General features: G+C 46.4%; 1 protein-coding gene across 9 annotated transcripts in view; it reads right to left on the reverse strand.

The window, feature by feature from the left end:
* SEMA5A (semaphorin 5A) overlaps nt 1-27225 on the reverse strand; it is a 466271-nt gene that overhangs the window by 300754 nt on the left and 138292 nt on the right. For 7 of the 9 annotated variants that reach the window (XR_009353706.1, XR_009353707.1, XM_059173630.1 and 4 more), the window contains one exon: nt 3102-3299. Coding sequence is in view for 7 of the 9 variants with exons in the window: in XM_059173630.1 (XP_059029613.1) it covers nt 3102-3222 (121 nt within the window). In the remaining 2 variants the exon portion in view is untranslated. Of the gene's footprint in view, nt 1-3101; nt 3300-7111; nt 7310-7686; nt 8089-27225 lie in introns of those variants that run through there. The other 2 variants (XM_059173627.1, XM_059173629.1) reach the window with 2 other exon arrangements.

The raw sequence follows: 27225 nt of genomic DNA on the forward strand, positions 1-27225 counted from the left end.
CATGGTACGGAACAGAAGCCTATTAAATGTTTGCTAAACATTTGCTCCAACTTAAACATAAGCAAGTTAAAATTATGCTGGGAGATCCTTGATGAGCTATGGGATTAGTCCAAATCCCAAAGAGTGATAGTACACTCCCCCGGAAAGGCTGGTGGGAAAGAGATCCTCACACCCAGGGCAAAGGAGAACCCAAAATGGCACCACCTTCATGAAAGGGAACTGGGCGGTATCTAGCAACACCACATATGCATTTACCCTTTGATCCAACAGTCCCAGTGCTAGGAATCTCTGCCGGCGGTACCCTTGCAAAGGATTAAGCAATGTCTCAAGTAGGCATCACTCATCGTAACTCTACCCATGACCACAGAGGAAAGAACACACCCTCAATGTCTCCGCGTTGGGAGCTGCTGGTACAGTTTGGTCCATCACACAGTGAAGAGCTCTGTGCTCTGGAAAGGAGTGGCAGGGAGCCCGCCGCTGGGGTGTGGACTCCATGATATGCCACCATGTCAAGAAAATGCTAGATGGCGAAGAGAAGCAGGGACCATAAAACAGAAGTAAAACAGCTGAGTGCAGAGAGAGGGAACGGGCGGAGGAAGCACGAGTGAGGGTAGATTCTCTGAACTTTCCTTGTTTTCCTTAATGAAACCTTGCAACACGACAAAATAAAGTAAATTCTTTTTTTTAATTTCTAAAAATCAAAAGGGAAATTAAACAAATGAAACGCACCCGGGTTTCGAGTCGATAGCATCGCCGCGCAGAAGGAAACGACTTCAAGCGAAGTAATTGCTTCCGTTTCCCAAGGCCCTGGGCAGCTGGAGGCCTGAAAGAAGAGAAGCCGACCACCTCACAGGGGCTTCAGTGGTCAAAAACGACTACAGTTGCTGGACTCTCGCTCTGAAATGACACAGGGTCTGCTGCAGAGAAAGGCAAAGGAATGTTCTGGTAGCGGCAGAGACCCAGGACTCTGTGCCCAGGACAAAAAGACACAGACAGAAGGTAGAGAGAGGAGGCTGAGAGAAGCCGAGCATCCCGGAGGAGAGCTGGAAGCACCCGGAGCAATCACGGCGCCGTTTTAAAACTTTTTCCTGACCTCTGTGCACGGAAAAGACCTAACACTGGGGACATGTGTGCTTCAATCAGCCCAAAATGGCCGATGCTCAGGTCGACGGGAGGAAGTGATGGGAGGGAAGGAGTCAGGAGCATCTTGCTGCCCCAGAGAGCAAGCCGCTGGCACAGGCACCTGGGTGATGTCAGAAGAGCTCAGGAGCCCACTTGAAGAGGCTTCCTTGGGCTTCAAATGAGATGATTTCACCTCTGTAAGCATCAAAACTGCAGCTGCTTGAAATATTTTAAATGTTAACATCCATACGGTAACAACGATTCTAATAACCAAAATAAGCAAACAAGACAAAACAAAAAGTAAACATAACACCTTACTTGCTCCCTTCACATAATGTTAGAAAACCAACTAGTCTTTTAAAAAAATAAATAAATAAATAAAAATAAAAACCTAGGGAAGGAAAAAAGCATTAATTCTTACTTTTCTAAGCCTCAGAATATTCAAATAGTTGATAAGGGAAACTTACTTTATACAGAAGTATTCTTGCTATTCAATGAAGAAAGAATAATAAAATTAGGAAATCCCAGCTTTACAGCATTGGATGAATCAGTAGGTCTAGGCCGTGACCATCACTGACTGCTAATTTCACACCTAGACAAGAACCGCCTCCCCACGGAGGACACAGCAGCATCCGTGCCACAGGGAAGACAGAAAGATGTGAACCCGAATCAAAGCCGCCTCCTGATACCACTATGAGTTTACACAAATACTCAGGACAGAAGAACATGTGAACACCAAGGGGACGCACTTGGCAAAATCCAGACTGTGGGAAACTCAAAAGGACAAACAGCTCGGATTTCTTCTGTAATTAATTTGCACAGGGAGCAAAACCACCACAACGAAACAGCAGAAGACCAGCGGTTGCAGAGCATGAGCTACATTTAGATCCTGAGTCAACCCAACGGTACCAAGAAAACACATCCGCATTCATGAGACCATCAGGGATCTTACAATACTCACTGGATGTCAAATGATTTTATGGAATTAGGTTGGGGTTTTGGGGTAGATTTTAGGGGTTTTTTGTTTTGTTTCGCATTTTTGTTCTGATGCAATAATGGTGCTGGGAATCCCCTTTCTTTCATAGTCATGCACTGAAATAATACAGATATAGTTACATGATTTTTTGAATTTGCTTTAAAGTAATCTGGTGGGGGTGGGGTGAAGCATGGGTGGGATTTAAAAGAAAAAGCCGGACCGTGAATGAATGAGTGTTGGGTTGGGCATTCCGTAGACAATTCTTTCTCTTTTTGCAAATATTTGAAATTTTTCATGATATGAAGTTTAAAACATAACAAAACATAAAGCTATTTATCAGATACATTATTAAAATACAGTATCTGATTAGTTATATAGTTAGCTTGATAATATAACTGAAAGTACCTTGAGGGCAAGAACCAAGACTAATTTATTTTTCATCCTGAAAGCTTAGAGTACCCACGGTACAGAGAGCCCTAAATGAATTCTGATAAATAAAAGAAAAAGGTGACCAGATATACATACTAAGTAATTAATCCCACAGATCCAAGACGTCCTTAAGACAGTAAATCAATTCCACCTGCCGTGCCGTGTCAGATAGGGACCAAGGCACCAAGTTTGGTGGTAAGACTAAGGCTTTGCTGGGAAACGCCGAAGGGAATTTTTTGTTACTTGGGGTTGTTATTCTTTCTGTGGATCACATTTTCAGGCCCTGGTTCGAATACCAAGGAGGCTCGCAGCGCCTTTGAATAAAGGCGACCTCGACAATGGGATTCTCTACCCGCGATGACTCCGATTTTGAATTCTTCTCAAGATCGTAGTAATCAGTTTCCAGACAGGAAATTCTTGCAGTGCAGGATTTTGTATTCTTGCTCGTATTTTAAACAATGTCTAAAGCGAGAGTCCCAGAATGCCAGGGCAATAACCAGCGCTATTCTCTATCCCTGACCATGGAAAGTGCATGTAAGTGGCACCCTTGTGTTCGGGGGTGCCTGCCCCTCACCTTTATAGGAGATGACCGGGTGCTCCGCTCGCTGGCACTGAGACGCGTCTGATTCCAGCTGGGCGAGTCTCCACCACCCCACGATGGAGAGTAGCCATGCAATGGCGCGGGTCCCCTTCATGGTGGACAGACAGCCTTGGACTCAGGGCACGTGTCTTCTAACCAGAAGCTCGCCTTTCTGTCATGTGGGGCAAGTGCCTAAAACACACAAAAGAGAACGATGAGATGACGGTGAGTTCACGTGTTCTGGTGGGCGGGGCGGTCTTTTCGTGAGGCCTCATCACGATCTCTTTAAAAATGAGAGCTTTTGGGTGCTTGGACAAACCTACCTTTTTCTAGGTGGCATTTCAAATATGTGCATCTTGGTACAGACCTCTCTTCCTCCCATAATTTTGGGAAATAACCCATTTATTATAAAAGAAGGAGAAATGTTCAAGTTTAAGCCATACCCAATCATCACTCATGAAGAAAGCAGCTTCAGACTTGTAACCGCTGATGACTTTTCCCTTGAAATGTCTTCCTCACCCCCTTCATGCTCACGTAGAAATCCTGAGGCTCCCTGCCTTTCCCTTTCTGACACCCGAAGCCCCTGTTTAACAATGCCACGACCACAGTCTTCTCTCAATAACCTGATATTATGCTACCCAATTCTTAAATTAAAACTGCCCATATTTGGTGAATTTGTCCTTTAAAATTTATAGATGACCTGCCTGCAAAGTTCCTTGCTAGAAATTAGACGTGAGTCCAAAATAAAAAAAAAAAAAAAAAAATCATAGTGAGCACCTACTGGGTGATATGAAATTCCTAGGCTGGGAGCTGGAAGGCTTTAAAGATTACGAATAATTGAGAAGATTAATAAGCTTTAAAATAAGGTGGGCTTGTAAAAATAACTACAAGCTAAGCCATTAGAAAAGTGTGCATAGGGGCTGGAGTGTTCTAGGACTTAGGAGAGCGCCACCACTGTTGAGAGGAACCCATGACAGGTCCCGTGAGGAGCTCACATTTGGGATCCATACTGAGGATAAAGAGGTTCTAGAAGTGCATTTCAAGCGAAGGGCAGAGGATGAAAACAAGCTCCTGAGGAAGGAGGCAGTAATGACAGTTTGGGGCATGGCTTACTGTACTTGAGACAGACCCCAACAGATGTAAAGGAGAGTTAGCGAGAAGCAGCTTAGACAGGGGTGGGGTTAAGATCCGGAAGGGGCTCCACGCCAAGCTCTGAGGTCTCCATTTCTAGTCAGCAAGTACCATGGTCTAGTCACTGCAGAAGAAACGGAAAGGGTTGGTCTCCGAATACCGAATGCGGGAAACTGGACAGTGAAGAACATTAAGATAGAGAAGCTAATTTGAACCTACAGCAACTACTCGAAGAGAAATAAATGAAGCTGGAACTTGAGGCGTTACCCCTGTGAATAGAAATTCAGGCAAGACAGCAATCTGGCACATTAAATTTGGCCGCAGCTTCTTCCACGCAGGTTCGACCCGGGTTCATGCCCGTTCTCTCGACTCTGAATTGGCTCAGTAACTGTTTTATTCACTCAAGTTTCACTGAAGTGATGGCACGCTAGTTTCCAAGCCCAGGTCCTAAGAGCCTGGCAATTTCCACCTCCTGTCTCTTAGAACACCTTCCCTGGGGTGCTAAGAAACCAGATCAGAAGTCCAACTACCCCGAAACAGTCATGTTGCCGAGACCAATTGGAGGGATTCCCGGGGACCTTTCCCGCTGAGCCCAGCTTCCCAGCCTTCCCCACCAAAGCACCTGACTGATATGTGAGCAAAGCCAAAAGCCACCAAGAAACTTCAATATCACAAAAGCAAAAGAATCACCCAATTGAGCTCTGCCCCCAATCCTACCCTCCAAAGTATGAAATATAACAAAACAGGGGTTGTTCTAATCTGCTACATTTGGGGGAAAAGAAAGCAAAGAGCCACAGACAGACTCAAGACAGAGAGTATCAGTGACCACCAGAGCAGCAGTGTTCCTCATTTAAATGTCAGAATCCACAGAAGAACTTTGTTTAGATGAGAGCGTGAGCCTTCGGTTTCACAAGTGTGCAGCTGAAGACGCTGAGGGAATATTTAAGGGAAGGCAGCAGGCTGCTCAAAATCCAGGTTGGGTGTTCAGAAAAATAGGAATACGGAGACAGCACTTGAGGTCTGGAAGATGGACATTCTGGGTGAGGTTTAGCTTCAGCAGGGGAAAGCATGGAAGCAAAAGAAAGGGTTAAAAAGAACCCCTCCCCCCAACTGGGCAACTGTAATTTCACAAGTGACCCTACAAAGAGAAGGAAAACAGAAATGGAGCACCAGAGACACAGGGCAACCCAGAAATCCAGGGAGATTGGAGCACAGATATTACACATTTTATTTTAATTTTTTAAGGAGCGAAGAGCAAATTCTTCCCTTGCACACACTTTTTCCATGTGTCAGACCCAAGCCAACACACAATCCCTTCCGTTAACTGTGAACCGAGTCAGACAGCCCCACAGCCCACGGACCTGCCCCACGCTGACAGCAGCCTCGCTCCCAGCTCCAGCCGGACACCGCAGCCTCCAGAAGGAAAGAGAGAGAAAAGCCACGCAAGTGCCTGGAACGTGCCTTCCCTGTCACTTTCAGAAAGTGACAATTACGGAAGCGGGCCATGCGCTGTCAGTCCCGTGGAAAGGCAGCTAAAATGGGACACGGAGTTCGATGGCGAGGAGACAAAATTACACACTGCCCACGTTAACCTAAGGAAAGCGCATTGCATGAGAACAGGTGGTTTCTAGAAGTTTGTAATTTTCAGGCTCTAACAGGGTACCTTTTTTCTCTAAATAAAGACCCTCTAAATAGCCGTCCTGGTTAGGTGCCAGGGAAGGGCATTCAGTCTTTGCTGAGAGGGGGCTTTTCTCAGAAGCCACCCGGCGAGCTGATTCCTTGAATCATCTTTCCGTCCACACAGCTTAGATCTCGGGCTCTAAGGTCCCTCCATCCAGGACTCGGCAACTCCAGCTTCCCCTGAATACAACAAAGCCCTCCTCTCTTGCGGGTGCATATTTATATGAGGGATTTTAGCGCCCATCTCAGCACTACTGACAACTAGAGCCGGATAATTCTTTTCTCTGGCAGCTACTCTGTGAACCCAGCAGCATCCCTGGTCTCCACCCACTCAACACCAGCATCGGCCCCCGCCCCACACGTGCCAACAAAAATCGCCTCAATTGCCAAATCGCTCCCGGTTGAGATCTGATTACCAAGGATCATCTTCCCTCCCCTCTTTAGAAATCAGACAAGCAACGATCACTTGATCGTTTCTTTTAAAATACATAAATTACCCAACTGACTTTGTATGGACTCATTTCAGCAAAATTCCGATAAAAATGGAAGCCTCGTTAATTACAACTACTTGCTATGCTGGGCAGATGCATGAGGAAGGAAATTTCAAGGGATCAATTTCAATAAAAGTCATTCTGGGTTCATCCTAGCACCTCTGGAATTTTTCAAAATATATTAGGTGATTTAATGCTAAACAAGAGAGTTTGCCAATAGGCAGATGTAGCACAACAGGCTGGGTTGGGGACAAATAAAACATTTTTTTCTGCATCTGCTTCAAAATCCCTGAAGCCTTCCTTTCTTTCCTGATGTGGGAGGCGCCCTCTATAAGCACCATCTCCATAAGCAAAACTCTGTACGTGAGTGTTTGTGCAATAAATAACATTTCCCATTCACACCCACGCTGCAAATGAATAGGCTTGGGCAAACAAAAAAAAATGACTGTTCCTTTTAGTTTAAAAAAAAATGTTGTCAGATAAAAAAAGAAATCCAAAGAATGAAAGTTTACACAGAAAGTTCTGCTTCGGGAACAAAGTCTAACCAGTTATTAATAAAAAAAGAGACCTACAAGGAGCTTAACATACTTCTGGGCAGGCGAGGCTGTTTCTTCTGAACTCCAGACCTACTGTGTGTTTGGAAACAGCCAGACCCACTGGTGCAGTTCAGAATCCACAGACACCCTCCGACCCGGCTCCTACCTGCTGGCTTGATGGGCTGTCATGGGAGAGAAGATGCCAGATCGGGCAGGGAACGGAGTCTCTGCGCTGGCCGGGAGGACTCAGGTAGCCGTGCCCCACACCCGCCTGCCCACCTGCCTTCGGAGCAGCCACCCTTGTATCAAAGGGCTGAGGCACACGGGGACAAGTCAGTCCATGGAAACATCAGAAACACAAAAGGCAGGACAAGCAGGAGGGGGTGGACAGACAGCTCCTCCTGTTAGGTGGACGTGTCACGATCTTTCCACCTCTTGGCCCTATTCCAAGGTATCAGATGAACAGCTCACCCAAAGGCTAAAGTCCCAGCCCAAACTGAAAGAAACATTCCTCTATCAGGCACTCCTGTCCCCCCAGCCCCCTTGTACTGCACCTGCACCACCACCACCACCACCACCACCACCACCACCCCCCACCCATCCCCTGGCACGGCCAAATACGGGTCCAGGGTCCATTGCACAATCATCAGTTGCTGCCAGGTAAACAGCCCTGCCCTATTCAAAACCCTCAGGATTCCTTCTAGGCTTTTTCAAAGAAGGCAGCGTGCCCCTTCACCAAACCTCCATCTGCTGAGTCTCCATCCACTCCTCCCACGGCAAAGGCTTTCTTTCCATCAGCCTCTCTGGCCTCACCGGGGTCCGCAGAGCAAGGCTTGCAGCCACATCGGTACGTCTGCTGGGGCCACGGGCGTCCCTGAGTCTTTCCGCGCCCCCGAGGCTCAGGCCGGGTCCCCCTCCAGCCCACGTGGCGGCTCCTTTGCAGGGACCAAGGGCTACCAGTTACGGTAGCTGCCTCCCCATCACGGGTGGCACGGACGCTCACACGATGCCCTGTCTCCCAGCTGGACTCATTTCAAAACAGACTGAACACCCCGTTACGGTGGCAGGTCGACGCGTTCCCACACGCTCGCCGCCGTCTGCTTGAATCCGGACTCACGGGGCCACCCCTCGACTGAGCATTTGCAATTCACCCATCCCTTGCCCTGAGCAAACAACGCTGGGAGGTGGCTGTGCCGTCCCCTGGCACACGGGATAGGAAATGAGTCACCAGCCCATGGAATGTGAGGTGAGAGGGAGGTGAGATCACTTTGTAGCAGAGAAGTCAGAGGCTCAGGCGAGGTCAAGGATCCTGCGGGTGAATGAAGGTAGGAGCAAGTGAGGGCATGGGGGCCTCTGGCCAGCCGCATTGAAGGGGGCACCTGTGCCCGAGGAGCAGCCCTCCAGCACGGCGGGGCAGAGATGCAGAGGCCACGGTCCAGCCAAGATCGGTCGAGCAAGCAAACGTCTATCTTTTGATAACTGTCAGCCAGAAGCCGGAGCAAAGTCTCAGGAAACACGGGAGAAAGGAGACAGAAACCGTTCCTTCTGAACAGGTTCCAGTCACAGTCAGTGCTCGGAAAAGAGGAACGAGCGGCTGATCCAGGAGGACCACAGCACGGGCTGCCTTCGGGGCTGGAGGGCACGTATCTTGAATGAATCTAGGGTCTTTCTTCACGACAGGATCAGATATTCTAGGCGCTCCACAGGAAATGGGATTAAATGAAGAATCAATAAAACACTAAGCTCACGTTAATGCACAGTGCTCGAGGAAATGGATTCTCCTAACCTTTTTCAAAACCAATAACTGCACATCTTATTCTTTGGGAAATAAAGTGAAATTAAAGCTTTGTTGTTATGGCGTAGAGTCTATGAGAAAAGTCAGAGTGTTCCCCAAACATATTGCATCTTTGATCGTTAACATATGGATTTTTTTTGGTAAAAACTTAGTCCTTTTTATATTATTTTAACCCATGTGCCTTGATTTCCTAGTTTCAGCCAAAAAAGATTTAACATCAATGAATTAGAGAATTTTAGGAATGTGTTCATGGAAACACGGACTGACATGACAGACGGGCACCACTGCTGCCCCCTTCGGGTAACTGGGTAAGGAGCTGGCTCTGTTACTCACAGATTGTTAGCCCGTCTGAACCGAGATAAGATGGAATTTTATGACTATATAAAATGACCTCATGATATAAATGGGGAAAAAGCAAACATTAAATGATTCTGTGCATTTCAGTAACGGTTTGGCTCCAGTGACCTCGGTTTGTATCTCTCTACAAAGGGAACCGTTATTACCATTTTGCCTTGTTCCCCTTGTTTAGCGCCAGATCGCCTGGAGGAGCCGTAAAAGTAAATGAAGTCCATTAGATAAAATTATTATTTACACAAAGGCAATATTAATTTTATCTGTCAGCAGGTTTTAAAACGAAGCGAAAGTTCACTCAATCCATTTCTGTGCTACCTGAAGCAACCAGAGGCCCGAAAGGAAGGAAGAACGGACAGACAGACAGACGGAAGGAAGGAAGGAAGAGAGAGAAAGAGGGAGAGGGAGAGGGGAGGGGAGGGGAGGGGAGGGGAGGGGAGGGGAGGTAGGGGGGAGGAAGGAAGGAAGGAAGGAAGGAAGGAAGGGGGAGGGAGCGAGGGAGGAAAAGGAAAGGAAAAGAAAAATAATGGCCCCTAAGGCGATACAACTATAACAACAACTTCTAGGAGATTTATCCAGAGACATTCCCCAAGGCAGGAAATTCACATGGACACAATCAGAAATCAAATGATCCGTGACTCCTGGTGGATAAATGAGTATTCATAGCTCCCCCTGGTTTGCTTTTGGGTTTGTTTGTTTGTTTTAAGATTTTATTTATTTATTTGACAGAGAGAGGAAGCACCCTCAGGGGTAGGGTAGACACAGAGGGAGAGGGAGAAGCAGGCTCCCCGCTGAGCAGGGAGCCCGAGGCAGGACTCGATCCCACGACCCCGGGATCGTGACCGGAGCCAAAGGGAGACACTTCACGACGGAGCCCCCCAGGCGCCCCTCCCGTCGGCGTTTAGTTCAGCCAAGTAGGCCCCGGCGCCGCTAGTTTCCTTGTGGACCAGAAGAGGCACCGTGGAGGCCGGCGCGCACCGGCACACAGCGGCAGCAGGACAGACGGGTGCGCCCTGGTGTCTCCGCGGCCAACCAGCGTGGCCCGTCACCTGGTCGCCGCCGACCCCGACCGGAGAGCTCGCGCACCGGCTGTCCGCGCGGCACTCCTGCTCGCCGACTGTCCCTTGGGCACCTCCCAGCCCCCCTTCCCCGGGGTCCTAACACCCCAGCGTTCCTGTGAGCTTGTCCAGCCGGAACGCCCACTTCTCCGTCCTCCCTTCGAAGGAAGGGGCACCCCAAGCACTCCGGGACTGTCATTTCTTCTGTGTGCGCACGCTCCGTGGCCTGTGTCCTCCAACTCACGCGACTTTCCATCCTTTCTAAAACCCGGTGCCTTCCAAATCTTGAACACTCTGCGAGACCTCTGCCCACAACCCACATACATCAACCAAAATAGACGTCTTCACACAAAAAGGCAGAGGTTCGTCCTCTACAGGGGACCCCATCAGCGGCCTCCGCCGACTGTCTCCTTCCGCCTGTCCATCCCTTGGCCACCCCGTGGACTCAGGTGCGGCCCGTGGTCTGGGGACTCGCCTTCCGCTTCCCCCTCCTTCATCGTCCCCAGCCCACCCGCCCCCGGTACGGGGTCGCTACACCCCACGACTCCGCACCCCCATCCACAGGCGTGCCCTCCGCCCCCACCCAACCACAGGCCTCTCTTTCTGGCCTGCACAAGGTCCGCGGTTCCTTGACGGGCCTCCCTGCCGCTCCCCCCAATCACCAAGCTCCGTCGGAGTTCACGTTGCTCGCCTGGCCCCACGGAACAGCAACGCCCGTCTCTGCTACAGCCTCAATCACCGGAAAACACCATTCTGGGGGTTTCTGCCTCGCTCTAAAGCAGGCTGCGGGAAATGCCAGCCTCCGGACATCACGGGCATAGGACAGACGAACAACCACCACCGGGGAAACGAATCCCTGCAGAGAAAATAATGCAAACCCACACCCACCTCTCCACCTTCCTCACAAAGCTTACGCTCCCATCCATACGCCGTCCACGTCCTGCTGTCGTCTGTGACTCTGCTCTTCCTTGTCACAGATGTTCTATTCCTCCATTAAAATTCTCTTAACATCTGGTCCAAATACAAAGATTCCCATGGTTTTGAAAAATGTCCTTTCTAAATGTCATAATTTTCCAATTAATGGTCAAAGGGATGAAGGCATTATTATAGGCAGAGCGGCTGAGAAGAGGAAGTCTCCTGGGCCTCGAAACACGAAAGCACATGGAAGACATAACCGAAGTGTGTGAATCCAGAGGAGCTCGCCTAAGCTATTCTGGGACACCATAACCCCTTGGAACCACTTGAAAAGTCAGAGGACAGGAAAAGGAGGATATTATAATTTATAGGAGAAATCCATTTATCAAGTTCATTATCCTAGGGTGTTTTAAAACACAAATACCTTGAAATATTGTAAGATCTATTTACGGAAAATGGACTGTTGGTACACTTGAAAAAAAACAAGCATTATTTAATGAAAAGTCTCCTGGTTTATTGTTTTCAGATTTCAGTTGGGAACAACCTTTGTGCCTGATATCCAATAATATCTATTCACAATGGATCAGATATGTCACAGTTGACACATCTGACTTTATTCAAATCTGTCACCATCTTCAGTCTTAAAAAAATAAAAAATAAAACAGGAGGCCTCAAGAGAACTACTGTCATCCCCCCTTATCCGTCCGTGGCTCTGCTATCCATAGTCCCAGCCACCCTTAGTCAACCACAGCCCAGAGGCAGTTGAGCCTACTTCTGACGTGGGGCCCGAAGGTCAGTCGTAGCATCACAGGACGTCACAGCACCTGCGTCACTCACTGCATTTCCCTTCGTCACACAGGCATTTCGTTACCTCACACCACACGAGAAGAAGGACGGATACAGGACGATAAGGTACCTAACTCTGATCACAATATGTTCTTATACTGCTCTCTCTCGGTTAGCTGTTGTTGTCAGTCTCTTCCTAGGCCTGATGGAAAAACTGAATTGTCATCGATACGCATTACTAAAAAACATGGGCCATAGAGAGTTTGGTACTATTTGTGGTTTCAGACATCTGCTGAGGGTCTTCGAACATATCCCCAGGAAACAGGGAGAGATAAGGGGGGGCCTACTGTATTTGTAATTTTGGGGTCAGTTTATTAAAAACAAGAATAAATGGGGCACCTGGGTGGCTTGGTCAGTTAAGCATCCCACTCTTGATTTCGGTTCGGGTCATGATCTCTGGGTCGTGAGACTGAGCCCCACATCAGGCTCCATGCTGGGTGTAGAGCCTGCTTATGATTCTCTCTCCCTCTCTCTCTGCCTCTCTCTCTCTGCCCCTGCACCCCTGCTCGCTCTCGTTCCCTTGCTCTCTTTCCCTCCCTCTTTTAAAAAAATAAAATAAAATAAAAACAAGAATAAGAAATCATCACTAAAATTAAAAACCACTAAGACCTATCATACCAAAATCGAAGATTCCACCAGAGAATAATAAAATGTAAGAAACTGCAGGGAGGGCTCTCCGCATCCGCGCAGTATATGACTGTATCTCTTTCTTTGCTGAGATAAACCTATAAAACAAGCATTAGAATTCTTACCTATTTCACAGATGGGGCACTCAAGGAGGCCCCCTAAGTAGATGAAAGAAGTAAAACAACTTTTCCCACATTAAGTCCCTGGCTTCATTTTTTTTTTTTTTTTTGGAAATTTATTTTATTTTTTCTATGTCCCAAAAGCCCACGTGCACCCCACGGTTCTGCAGATACTGTCCCTGACTAAACTAACGGCTGATTCTCCCCTGCCCCAAATCAGCTTCCTGCCTCAATTCCCTGTCACAGCTAGAAGCACTTTGTTCTCCCTGATTTCCCCACAGGACACTGGAAAGCCACCAGTGAACTGTGCCAATGGCATCACACCCCTGTCCTCTCCTCGTGTCTCCAAAGCTGCTGTCCCAGACTAGGCCACTTCATCTCTGACCTGGACTCAGTGAGTGGGAGCCCCGCTAGTCAGTCTTGGGGCTTTTCCCTCTCGCCCCCTCAACAGTCCATTCTCTACGTTGTAACCGGGTTAATCTTTGTGCAGAGTCCGAAGAAGTCTACCTCAGAGAAGCAGAGAGTAAAATGGTAGCTGCCAGGGGCCGGGGTAGTGGGAGAAACAGGGAGATGTTGGTCAAGGGGGGACAGAGTTTCAGCTGGGAAGAATGAATCAGCGCTGCAGGTTGCACGTAGAGCACGGTGACTAGGGTTAATGATGCTGTACTGTAAATTAGAATTTGCTATAAGAGTAGATCTTAACGTGTTCAACACACACACACACACATATAACTCTGTATGGTGATGGATGTGTTACTTGGCTTGACTGTGACAATCACTTCACAATGTATACATACATCAAAACACCACACTGTACATCATAAAAATATACATTGTTTGTCATGACACCTCAATAAAGCTGGAAAAATCAACGGTAATAAAATATCTGTGTATTTTTAAAGGAATGTTGGTAGGCGCAATAAGGCTATATTAAAAGGGGGGAGGGGACGAGACTTAATGAGATGAGGTGCTTTCCCTGTTTAAAGCCTTTGAAATACCCTCCCTTCACAACCTCTCACAAATGCAAACCCTTGACCCCAACTAAGAACCGCTATGGAGTCGGCCCACCCACTGCTGCACCTACACCAGGACCCCCGGTTCCACGCCCAGACCACAAAATGGGCACGCGCGCGCGCACACACACACACGCGCGCGCGCAGCGCGCGCCTGCGCGTGCACACATGCTGGGATCTTGTCTCTGGTCCTTTAACTCACCAAAGTCTTCACCTTTCAGACAGCACCTGTGGGCATGTGGGTCCCAAAGTCTTTTCTCAGGGTCCTTTCAAACTGCCGCCTTTCTCTTTCCACTCAGATGTCACCTACTCAAAGGCATCCCCAGCCAGGCCAGCTAGAGCACCGTGTCTTACTCTCCACTGGATTCTGTGATTTTTCTCTTCATGTCACTTCAAACTACTTGAAATCACTCTACTGACAGATTTGTTTATGGCCTGTTTAACCTACTCAGACGGAAGCCTTGAACTGAGCCTTAGTTCTGTTCATTTGCTATTCCCCCAGGCCCAGAAGAAAGTAGGACATATAATAAATACTATTGACTGAGGACTAGGTCCTAGAGGGGCTAGAAGCCAAGATAGTCTTTGTCCAAGTGATAGAAAACACCCTTGTGCCGATCCACACTTTCTGCCAGCGCCACTGAGTACAGCTTATGGCAAATTTCAGGAGAATTTTGATGGAAAACGACAAGTTCACTGGCAGGAAATCAGCCTATTAGTGAGATTTCCCAAGACAAAAGTCAATAAAGACCTTGGATTCGCTACCACAAAAGCGTCAAATGATTAGCACATAGTGCGATGCTGTGAACATGGGAGATTTTATTCTTCAGTTCGTTAGCCGGAGGTGTGGAAAGATCCTGCAGGACATCATGAGAAAGGCCTCCATGGTTGGAACATGCTCCCTAAGTGTTTTAAATCCTGTATTTCAAAATATGAAAAACCAGGAGATGGTGGGTACATTCGTGTAAGCACAAAAGGAACAATTCCTAAGTGTAAGTCCAGACAAACAACTGTGAGGTTGCGTCAATTTGGCCAAGTCGTCCCCAGCAGTGAAGGGGTTCTAACACAGCGGCAGGAGATCTGACTCCTGCTTCTGTCTGGCAAAAAGTGAAGAACTGCCTAGAATGTCCCAGGGACCTGCCCTGCCCCCAGCAGGTGCAGGAGAGGAGCACTATGGTGGGGCGCACTATGGTGGGGCCGGGGAAGGGGGGAGGGCGGAGTGTGCAACCAGCACAGACTTGGGACCCAGAGCGCCTGGGGACCCACCAGCTCCAACAGGAGCCTCATGCCTCAGGTTCCATCATCTGTAACGTGGAGTTCGAAACCATGGCTCAAAATTAGAAGAGCTCATTTGATATAATGTGGAGCTGTCCCTAGCAATTAGGAAGCACCAAAAAAGTCATAATAAATAGAAATGAGAATGATTTACAAAAAGAAAAGTGTGCTTGAAATCTTATAGAAATAAAAATCTCTAAAAATCAAATGAGCATGGGAAGACAAAAGCAGGACAGTATTTCAGAAGCACCGTAACTGTGGGCTACCCCAGATGCAGCAAAATTCCACACCTGCCCGGGAGACACGTCAGCGCTCTTCACACTAGCAAAACCCTGAAAGCAACACAGGTGTCCACCGAGAGAATGCAAATTTGTGTGGTATACCAGATCACAAGAAGCAGGAATGGACACCAGTCACACACAGCATAAATGAATACACAGAATGCCAGGGGGTGAAAAAGTCAAGGGTAATATAGAATAGAGTAAATCCATATTTACTGCAAATTTTAAAAAAGCATTAAATAAATGTTTGGAAGTTGTGGCAGCTATATGGGAAAGCCAGGGAATGCCCACAGAAACCTCACGGCGGCGCTACTGTGAAAATGATGGATGCTGAAAAGGCTGGTAGGTCTGCTCCCTGTTGACCTCCCCTATCAAGCCACCTGATCAAAGTCGGACACTTACTAACTCTGCTTACGCCCCACGCCTCCCGCATCCCTCGAACGCATCCCTCCTGGTCTAGTACGAGAACCTCAAGTCCTTCCAAGTTCCAGATCAAACCCCAGTGCTCCTATTTGTATGACCATTTCTTTTCTTTTTTTTTTAAGATTTCATTTATTTATTTATTTGACAGACAGAGATCACAAGTAGGCAGAGAGGCAGGCAGAGAGAGAGGAAGGGAAGCAGACTCCCTGCTGAGCAGAGAGCCTGATGCGGGACTCGATCCCAGGATCATGACCCGAGCAGAAGGCAGACGCTTAACCAACTGAGCCGCCCATGTGCCCCCTCACCGTACAAAATCATTCCAGTGCTACTGACTGCATTCCCTGTGCTGTACATGCCAGCCCCATGACTTACTTATCTTATTACTGGAAATTTCTATCTCTTAACCTTCTTTACCTGTTTTAGCCTCCCCCAACCCCTTCCCACTCTGGTAACTACTAGTCAGTTTGCTGTATCCATGAATCTGTTTCTGTTTTGCTTTGTTTATTCATTTGTTTTGCTTTTAAGATTCCACATACAAGTGAAATCATATGTGATTTGTCTTTCTCCATCTGACCTATTTCACTGGGCATAACACCCTCTAGGTCCATCTGTGCTGTGGCAAAGGGCAAGATCTCGTTCTTTGGATGGCTGGACGGTATTCTCTCTCTGTGTCAGATCTTCCTTCTCCACTCATCTGACACCTCCCACTTCTTTACTTTCTGTGGACACTTTGGTTGCTCTCATAGCTCGGTTGTTATAGATCAGGCTGCGATGGACATAGGGGTGCACATTTTTATGCCAGCGAGTAGAGTTTCAGTACATCGGGTTTACAATCCGCATCATAGTTAATAGTATGGATGGACCGTAATTTAGCTGATCTCATTACAAATAACTTTGGTCTTTGCATTTCAAACAGGTAAATGGATTTGCTATCTTACCCCCCTTCTCTGTAAATTCTACCCTGAGACATGGTTCCATTTCTCCGTGAAAAGTGTGATCTTTTTATTTCCAGGACATTCCCATGATTCCTGTGCTTCCAGAACTCATGTGATGCCCAGCCTCCTTCTGTATCAGCCTGCCACCTCTTCCCAGGGTTTGTTGATGGTTGGTTGGTGCATTCGCTCAACGAATGTTTGATACTCTCTATGTGCAGAGAACTGTGATGTCTTTGAGGGGCCATAGTGATGGGGGGGGCACAGGCTCTGTCCTTGCGTACAGGGGTGCCATGTCACAAGGCAGAGAGAAGCCAGACTCTGGCTGAGTGACCTGAGGGCCGTGGATATTGTATCCGAAGGAGGCTTGGATGAGCTGCCCTTGCTATCTCAACGGGGAAATGGTCATACGGGGGCGTCTGGGTGGCTCAGTAGGTTAAGCCTCTGCCTTCAGCTCAGGTCATGATCTCAGGGTCCTGGGATTGAGCCCTGCATCGGGCTCTCTGCTCAGCAGGGAGCCTGCTTCCCCTACTCCCTGCCTGCCTCTCTGCCTACTTGTGATCTCTGTCTGTCAGATAAATAAATAAATGAAATAAATGAAGCGTGTCCCTCTCTCTCTGCCCTTTCCCTCACATGTACTCTCTCTCAAATAAATAAAATATTTAAAAAAAACACACACACACAAAAAAAAACCTTTGGAGGTTCCTCAAAAAGTCAAAAATAGAGCTACCGTACACAACCCAGCAGCTGCACTACGAGGTGTTTACCCAAAGGACACAAACATACCGACCTGAAGGGGCACGTGCACCCCAATGATTAGCGCAGCAATGTCCACAATAGCCAAACTACGGAAAGAGCCCAGATGTTTATTGACAGATGAATGGAGAAAGAAGATGTGCTGTGTACACACACACACACACACACACACACACAGGAATATTACTCACCCACCAAAAAAATGAAATTTGCCATTTGCAACGACATGGATGGAACGAGAGGGTATTATGCTAAGCGAAGTCAGTCAATCAGAGAAAGACAATTTTCATATGATCTCTCTGATATGTATAATTTAAGAAACAAAACAGAGATGCGGCACCTGGGTGGCTCAGTGAGTTAAAGCTCTGCCTTTGGCTCAGGTCATGATTCCGGGGTCCTGGGATCGAGTCTCTGCTCAGCAAGAAGCCTGCTTCCCTTCCTCTCTCTCTGCCTGCCTCTCTGCCTACTTGTGATCTCTGTCTGTCAAATAAATAAATAAAATATTAAAAAAAAAAAAAGAAACAAAACAGAGGATCATAGGGGGAAGAGAGGGGGGGAAAAATAAGCAAGATGAAATCACAGAGGGAAAGAGACCATTAGAGACTCTTAATCATAGGAAACAAACTGAGGGCTGCTGGGGGGGCGGGGGGATGGGGGAACAGGGGGGATGGGCATTCGGGAGGGCACGTGATGGAATGAGCCCTGGGCGTTCTATGTAACTGATGAACCACTAAATTCTACCTCTGAAACTAATAATAGACTCCATGTTAATTAAATGAATTTAAATAAAATAAGATTTTTAAAAAATAACTTTGTATGGAGACCAGAAGGTGATCAGCCTTATCATGGGGATCTTTCATCACGTATAAAAATCCAGAATCACTACAATGTATGCCTGCAGCTAATAACATGTCCTCTGTTCACCATACTTCACTTTTTAAAAAAATAATGATGTTGGCTGAAAAGCATAATTAAGTGCATCACTGTTCCATGTATTTCTCTATATAAAGATAAATAAGAGAGAACGAACGAACGTTCGACGAAAATAAACCAAATTATTTTTTTGATATGTTTGCAGATTCAAAGAACCCTACACTACTCCCAGAAGTAGAGGTATTTCACCTGCTTCCAGGAACTCGAATTTTCAACAGGCACTTATTTTTTCATAGATAATTCAAAATGAGCAAAAATATTAAAGTTTAAAATAAATGAGTGAGGTGAGCTTAGCTTTATGGATTAACTCATGAGACAGGAGCCCTGATACAAGTATGAGATTCAGGCTGACTCGGGGGGGGGGGGGGGGGAGCAGCTGCAGGGGCGAAGCCACAGATGCTGAGAGCAGGGGCCAACTTCCCCTATGTGTTCTCCATACCCACAGGAAGTTCCTATTCTCATTTCAAGTCCAGGGAGGAAGAGTTAGGCAGGCCGGTGTGAACTGGGAGTAGGGACAGATGCTTCTTGACTGACACCTCCCACTTCTTTACTTTCTAGATTCCCTTTCCCTCGGGGCAAAACTTCACTCTTGCCTGAGGAAATTGGCTTTATCAGCCTCCACTGATAAACCGTATTATGCAAAGCTCTCTGTTTATGTTGAAGAGAACTCTGGTAGGCAGGCCTTCAGAAAAGTTTTCGGATCCCAATGCAGCCGTCCTGGGTTTCAGTGCTCTAACCGGCCACTGTACCTCAGTCAATAACACATCCCTGGGAATTCATTACAGGAAAGCGAACACACATGTGTTTTGTTGAGAAGCTCTAGATCGTGTTTCTGGTTGAGCATAGAGGACAAAGTGATGTACTCTGTCTAACGTCACATGTGAGAGGCAGACAGTATGCTTAAGCTCACTGTTCTGGAAAATTCCTACAGTTCTCTCTGGTTACAACCACAACCACGGAGATGAGCCTGGAGAGAATGCGGCTGGGCTTTAATGCACAAACACTCATTCTGGAAAAATCGGAGGTTCCAGGCACAGAGCTCGCTAGCTGCGGACACCTCCTCACAGAGAAGCACAGACAGACCTACCCCGTTCAGTAACTCATCTCAGATTACAGTGAATTGGAAAGTTGTGGAACAAAGCTACTTTGCCTGAAAAGTCCGAAAAAGTTTGTCCCTACCTGCTCGAATCCAGGACTGCTCTTATGGCCATTTTTAAAACACCACCATAAGGCAGTTGGTGGTTATCGCTGTTTAACTAAACGTGCTTTCCTGATCTAACACACCGACCCACACCCACACAGACCCTGAAAAACCCGAAGGGCCTTAAACATAGTCATACACTTTGCTGAACATTCTCCAAAGGCATTCATCTTTTATACCAGCAAAGACTTAGAGGGAATAATGGTCCTCCTAGTCTAAGCGTTACGCATTACAAACATGATTTGGAAGCTTCTAGCTGGAGAGAAGAAAATGGCTTTTTACAATTAACTCTATCAGGAGTTTATTTTTAACTACATCAGAAGATAGGAGATTATTTTTAAAAGAAATGATAAGGCCATGAGAAGTAATAGTAGTAAGTGTCCTGGCAGAAAATAAACTGTGTGTGGCACATATAAACATACACACACAGACACAGAGGAAGGACACACCCACTACAATGCATGTCCACGTGCTTGCACACACACACACACATTCTCACAGTGAACACCAGAAGGCTGGTCCCCACGTCTGACTATAAATTTGAGGCAAATCCCCGCTCTGCCTCTGGGTGGTTGTGGGCCCTCTATTTCCGTCTTCAGGTTGGGACAACCTCCGTGTGTTTCTCACATGGTTTGTGAAGATTTACTGTTCTCACCAACGCGGAACACTTAGAACAACGCCAGGCGCACTCTAAGTGTGCAGTAATCGTTACACAGAACAACACGGATCTTCACTGTTCCAATTAACGTCTGGAGGAAAACAACCAATCGTTAGCATGTTCTGGGGTATGGGGGCGTGCATCACTGTTCCATACTTCGGGGGGAGGATAGTTTTTGCAAGTTTCCTATAAATGGGAATGTGTGGTTATTATCATGAGAAAAAAAATTACATGTATGATTTGCTAGGAAAATGCTACAGAGAAGAATCACGATGAACGGACTGACGTCCCCTTGCTGATTCATTTCCATCCCCCCAGGACAGAAGAAGCTCTAGCTTCTGAGTCCAGCCTGGACACATTTGGTCCACGTGGTCAGGCCTGAAAGCACCAGCAAGGATTGGGGAGATGGTGTCAAAGACAACCTTCAGTTCTTTTTAAAAAGACCAGAACGCTTTTATCTGATCAGGGCTGGAGGGCCACCATGCTCAGGTACACTGCAGCGTCCTAGGTGGCCCTGTTCTAAGGGGACAGCTGATCGGAGCTATAATCCCCGGAGAAAAATCAAACAGAACAAGTTACTGTGCCCAGCTTCTCTAGAGGAATCCCACACAGCCAAGGATTTTATGCATGGCAGGAATCCAGAATTTAAATTCGACATTTTACCTAAACTCCACACTGACCGAAGACCTACTGACTCCAGCAAGCACAGAATAAAAATCCAGAAAAACAGTATGATGTTCTGAAGCCTAGGAAAAAAAAAAAAAAATGATAAAGGTGTGGCATCAAATGCCAGATCAAAGGACAGGCGCTGGTAGGGGGTCAACCTCGACTTTCCAAGTGGAACTCAGAGCTAAAGTGTTCAAAAGCAGCCTCGCCAGAGTCTTCATTAATTTTGTATGTTTCCTCCGCATGCCATTGTGAATACAATGAGCTCGTAACCCTTCAAAAGCTTAGTTTATAGCTCACCATCTTTCTCTAGTAGTTAATGGTGATTCTCACAGATCAGAACAGGAGATGTTTCAGGATGAGGCAAGAGTCCAGAGACATCGGGGCACCTGGGTGCCTCAGGCAGTTAAGCATCTGCCTTTGGCTCAGGTCATGATCCCAGGGTCCTGGGACCAAGCCCCACACTGGGCTCCCTGCTCAGCGGGGAGTCTGCTCCTCTCTCTCCCTCTGCCCCTCCTCCTGCTTGTGCTCTCCCTCATTCTCTCTCTCTCTAAATAAAAAAAAATTTAAAAGAACTTTTTTTTTTTTTTTAAGTTGAATGCAGACGTATTGAAAAAACAATTTCCTAAGAAATGAGAGTTACGGTTGAGAAGAATTCAGCACGGCAGGAATACTGAAGAACTCCGACTCAGGTGTGCCATGAACCAACCCCTTAACCTCTACGTGAAAAGTCTCCCCCGTTTACCAATTTTATCCACAAAAATGTTTACCATTTTCTGCATGCAATGACATGAAAGCCTTTTGAAAAAAAACATGACAGCTTGAGAATCACAGACCTGGGTTTAATCCAGATGAGAAACTATGATTCAAAGAACTCAACCTTCTAGTCCAAGGTTACCGTCAGTCTAGAAAGCAATGCCAGAACTTGAATTAACTTGGGTCTGACTCAAAAACCACTGTACAATCTTGTGTCCCCAGGACTTTAGGTTGCTGACAATTTTGCAACCACAGTTTGCCAACACCAATGGAGAAAGCATCACATTTTTTAAGCTCTGTAAAGTGAGTGTTACACCTCAAATGTGAGCTGCCACTAAAGTATTTGTCTCTGTAAAAATTCCAACGATGTAGCAATTTCACCCCTAGGTATATACCTAAGAAAAATAAAAATTCATGTCCACCCAAAAACTTGTACATGAGTGGTCCAACAAAGTAGAAATCATCCAAATGTCCATCAACTAATGAACGGTGAATGGACAGAGAAATGTGATCTTTCCACAGCGTAACATCACTCAGCTCGAAAAAGGAACAAAGTGCGGACATACACCTCATCACGGATGACCCCTGAAAACACTGTGTGAGGGGAAGAAACCAGTCACAAAAGGCCACATACGGTTGGATGCCATTGGTATGAAATGTCAGACAGAGGCGAATCCACAGAGACAGAATACAGACGAGTGATTGCCAGGGTTAGGGGGGAGGTGGGTAGGGGGACTTTTCACTGACAGCTACAGGTTTTCTTTCTGGGGTGATGAAAAAATTCCAAAATTAAACAGTGGCTAAGAACATATAAAATGTGCAGTAAACACATTTTTAAGCCTTAAAAGGGTGAAATTTATTGTATGTGAATTATATATATCAAGCTGTTAGAAGATGTCACTTCCAAACTCCAACTCAGGCTACCCGGTTCTCGGGACGATAGCTCCAGCAACAGAAGGTAAGAAAGACAGGAGGAGTATGTCTCACTCCGAGGGGGGGGCTTCGGTGGGTCTTTCCAGTTTGAGGAACAGTGGCCTCGGGGGTGGCATCAGGTGACCAGTGGTGGCTGGCAAGCCAGTAGGGAGAAGGCTCTTCATGTACCCAGTTTTTCACTGGCCAAGTCCCCATTAGCCTGACATAGACGGGGACCGGGGGTGGGTGAGCTACTGGTCTACAGAAAAAATAGAAGAGCTACAGAAAAACCAGTGTGAAATTGACACCGGCTTTGGAGCCCAAAGCAAATTTGTTATTAAGTCTTTATTTTAATTCCAGGGTAGTTAAGAGAGTGATAATAGTTTCAGGTGTGCAACACAGTTGATCCAACACTTGCGTCACCCACTGTTCCTACAGCAAGCGCACTCCTTCATCCCCGCCGCCCGTGTCATCCACCCCCCACCCCCTCCCCCTGGTAACCGTCAGTTTGTTCTCTTCAGTTAAGAGTCTAGGGGTGCCTGGGGAGCTCAGCCGGTTAAGCGTCCAACTCTTGGTTTTGGCTAAAGTCATCTCGGGATCCTGGGATCCATGGGGCTCTGTGCTCAGCCGGGAGTCTACTTGAGGATTCTCTCTTTTCTCCCTCTGCCCCTCCCCCCAACTTGTGTGCTCTCGTGCGCTCTCTCTCTCCCTCTCAAATAAAAAAATCTTTAAGGGGCGCCTGGGTGGCTCAGTGGGTTAAGCCGCTGCCTTCGGCTCGGGTCATGATCTCAGGGTCCTGGGATTGAGTCCCGCATCGGGCTCTCTGCTCGGCGGGGAGCCTGCTTCCTTCTCTCTCTCTCTCTGCCTGCCTCTCAGTGTACTTGTAATTTCTCTCTGTCAAAAATAAAATAAAATCTTAAAAAAAAAAAAAAAAAAAACTTTAAAATAGAAAGAGTCTGTTTCTCGGTTTCTCTCTCTCTCTTTTTTCCATTGCTCATTTGTTTTGATTCTTACATTCCACATCGGAGTGAAATCATGTGGTGCTTGTCTTTCCCTGACTCACGGATTCTGCCCAGCATTACGTCCTCCAGCTCCAGCCATGTGGTTGCAAATGGCAAAACTTCATTGTTTTTATGGCTGAATACTATTCCACTGCACGTATAGGTACACTACATCTTCTTTATCCACTCACCATGATCAAGTGCGATTTCTTCCTGCACTGTAAGGGGAGTTCAGTATTTGCCAGTCACATCAACAAGGGGAAGGATTAAAACTATACGATCATGTCAATAGATGCAGAAAAACCATCTGTCAAAGTCCAACATCCATCATGACAAAATCCCTCAACAAAGGGCACCTGGGTGGCTCAGTCGATTAAGCGTCTGCCTTTGGTTCAGCTCATGATCCCAGGGACCTGGGATCGAGCCCCACATCAGGCTCCCTGCTCAGGGGAAGACTGCTTGTCCATCTCCCACTCTCCCTGCTTGTGTTCCCTCTCTCTCTGTCTCTCTGTCAAAGAATAAATAAAACCTTTAAAAAAAATCCCTCAACAAAGTAGTTTTAGAGAGAACATAACTGAACATAATACAGATGTTATGTGAAAAACCCACCCCAAACATCATCCTCAATGGGGAAAAAAACTGAGAGCTTACACCTAAGGTCAGGAGCAAGACAAGGATGTCCACTCTCACCATTTTTATTCAACATAGTCCTAGCTAGAGCACTTGGAAAACAAAAAGAAATAAAAGGCATCCAAGTTGGTAAACAAGAAGCAAAACTTTCACTATTTACATATGACATGATAATATACAGAGAACCCAAAAGACTCCATGAAAAGACTATTAGAACTGATAAAAAAAAATCAGTAAAGTCTTGGAATACATAATCAACGTACAGAAATCTGTTGCATTTCTATACATTAATTATGCAGCAGTAGAAAGAGTAATTAAGAAAAAAAAACCCATTAAACAATTACATGAAAAATAATAAAGTACCTAGGAATAAACTTAACCAAAAAGTTGAAAGACCTGTACTCTGAAAACAGGAAAACACTGATGAAAGAAAGTGATAAGAAGACAAACAATTGGAAAGACGGTCCATCCTCAGGGACTGGAAGAACAAATATTCTTAAAATGTCTGTCCTACCCAAAGCCATCTACACATTGAGTGCCATCCCTATCAAAATACCAAAAGCATTTTTCACAGAACTAGAACAAACCATCCTAAAATGTGGTTGGAACAAAGAAAGACCCTGAATAGGCTGAGCAACCATGAAAACAAAAAGCCAAGTTGGAGGCATCAGAGTTCCAGACTTCAAGTTCTATTACAAAGTTGTAATGGTCCAAACGGTATGGTACGGACACAAAATTACACCCATGGATCAACAGAATAGAATGGAAAACCCAGAAATGAGCCCAAGGTAGTTTTAGGCTGAAATGGACCCGTTACCCAGAGAGCTTGCTGACACACACATCCCCATGAAGCCTCTCACTCCAAAACAGCTTTAGATATCTTACCCTATTTATAATTATTAATTATTATACAATTTATATGATTTATCAGCATCAATTACCTCATCGTTTAAGTGCTTACACTTTACTTAACACTTTAAAATAATTTTATAGCTCACACTTACCTAAGAATTATGGGGCTGGAGGTCTCTCCAAGCCCCCAAGTTCACTGCCACCTCCAACATTCATTCCATGCACACCCTTCAACAACCCCTACAGACTCTGCACACACTTCCTCAGCTAAACACTTCTGATAGAAATTTCCATTCCTCCCTGTGTTTTTCCAGTGTTAAAGCAACTAAATCAGATAGCCAAAGGAAAGTTTTCCCAGTGTTGGTCATTCTCCAAAAGAAGAGCAAAATGGAAGAACCAGTGGGCATGAAGGTGGAGGGGTAGTAACCATAGAAGCTGCCTGTTCCCAAGCTCTTGGACATGTGACATCAACTATGGATATAAACCATAAATGCTCTGATACTTTTTGGCTCAAAGCAATAAGTTCCATTGAAGACTCGGGACCTAGCACCATTTGTCAGCCAAAAAAAATGTTGCCCACCATATCCGCCCTCTGTTATTAAACACGCTTTTCTGGAACCTCAGAACTATCCCAGGGATCACAGGGCCCCCCTCTTCAGAAAGCCTCTGTTGCACGACACCTGTGTGATGACCCCGAGTTAGCAGTCCCCCATGGTCCTCTCCTCAGCTCCTGAAGTCTCAGAATCGCCCCTCTCTGCACAGTTCCCACAGCGAGAGGTCGAACGAAATGTGCTGTGAGCTGTCACATTAGCATTTCACATCATGAAATAGTTATGTTTTTCCTGGATAACAGTCCTATAAATCTTTAGCAAGCATAACTTCAGAACTTAATTCCTTGACCACAGAGCAAGATTCTCACCCTATGGAGATTCTCTGGGCAAGATTCTCATCCCACGGGAGTTGTACTAAAAAATGTCAAGGATGAGAACTGGCCCAGGGGTGCTAGCCAAGGGCAATATAGAGTCATAACAAAGAGCTGCCTCTTTTCCCAACTGTCACCATTCCCTCCAGACCAGTGTCCTCAAGCAGGCCAGCGCCCCGCCTCCAGCAGCTTTGGATTAATCAAACATCAGCCTGTTGCGGTCCAAGCGGACCCCGCATATGAATCTTTAGACCGTGGCGTGTACTGGTCTATAGCATGGAGAACTGTGTCCTTATTTGTTAGAAGCATGTGTCACGTGCTTAAAACAATTACACATGTGTCCACGCACACACACTGGGCTCGAATGTCTAAACACTACTCTCTTAGTCCATTCTTTTCTCTTAACCTAATCCATAAAGAAGGGTCAGCAAAATATCCACAGATTCATACAATTCATAAATAAGGTGATTTTGCTCATGGTCAAGGACTCGTTAATTCCACTGTAGATCTAAAACCACAGAGCTAAAAAGGATGCTGACAGCTCGTCTCCACTGTCAACTCTCCTCTCCAGGCTTTTCTCATCCACAACTTCAGAAGAGGTGTTATGGCTTCATCTCCAATTCCACCATGCAAAAGGGTTTGTTCCATAGGTTCTTGGAGAGATTTCTGGAATCAGGCAGATGATGGGTTCGAATTCTGCCCTCCTTTCTAGCTTGGTGACTCTGGAAAAGTATACTAACCTTTGCCCACTCTTTCTGCTCCCCTAAAATACCATTACCATCTACCTGTCCTTCTACTGCCCCCAACACAGGCATGTATTAAGTGGCTACAAAATGGCACCCATTGAATGGCCTTCTCTCCTGCCCAGACCAGTGTCCTAGGTGGACATCCCTGGCTGTCTTCTTTTTTTCTTCCATCTACCTTCGACATGGCTTAAATGCCTCTGCCTGGACCCTCTGGCTGGGATCCTGTGGACAGTCCCAGAGCATGGCCCAAAAGATGCCACCCAATCTCATCGCAAACCCCTACCTCATCTTCCCATACGCACCAGGCATGATTCAGCAATTCTTGAGACACCACCATTTTGGTGTCAATACATTCTTTAGATCTTTATCCTCACCATACCTTCTGCAAACTACAACTTCCCATCTACCCCTCCTGTCCTGTGAAAGGCCACCTCAATGCAACTGCCAACACTTTGCTATTTACCCATTCTCATCATGAGAATGAACTTTTCCTTCAACCCTGTACTCAAAACCTGTTGTATATACCCTCTATCATTCTACTTACAAAGGTATATACTTACTAATAAATTGAATTCCCTCGATACAACACAAACCCATGGTCAGAGACACTCTTGC

The sequence above is a fragment of the Mustela lutreola genome, chromosome 5 (genome assembly GCF_030435805.1).
Source record: "Mustela lutreola isolate mMusLut2 chromosome 5, mMusLut2.pri, whole genome shotgun sequence".
NCBI classification, from domain to species: domain Eukaryota; kingdom Metazoa; phylum Chordata; class Mammalia; order Carnivora; family Mustelidae; genus Mustela; species Mustela lutreola.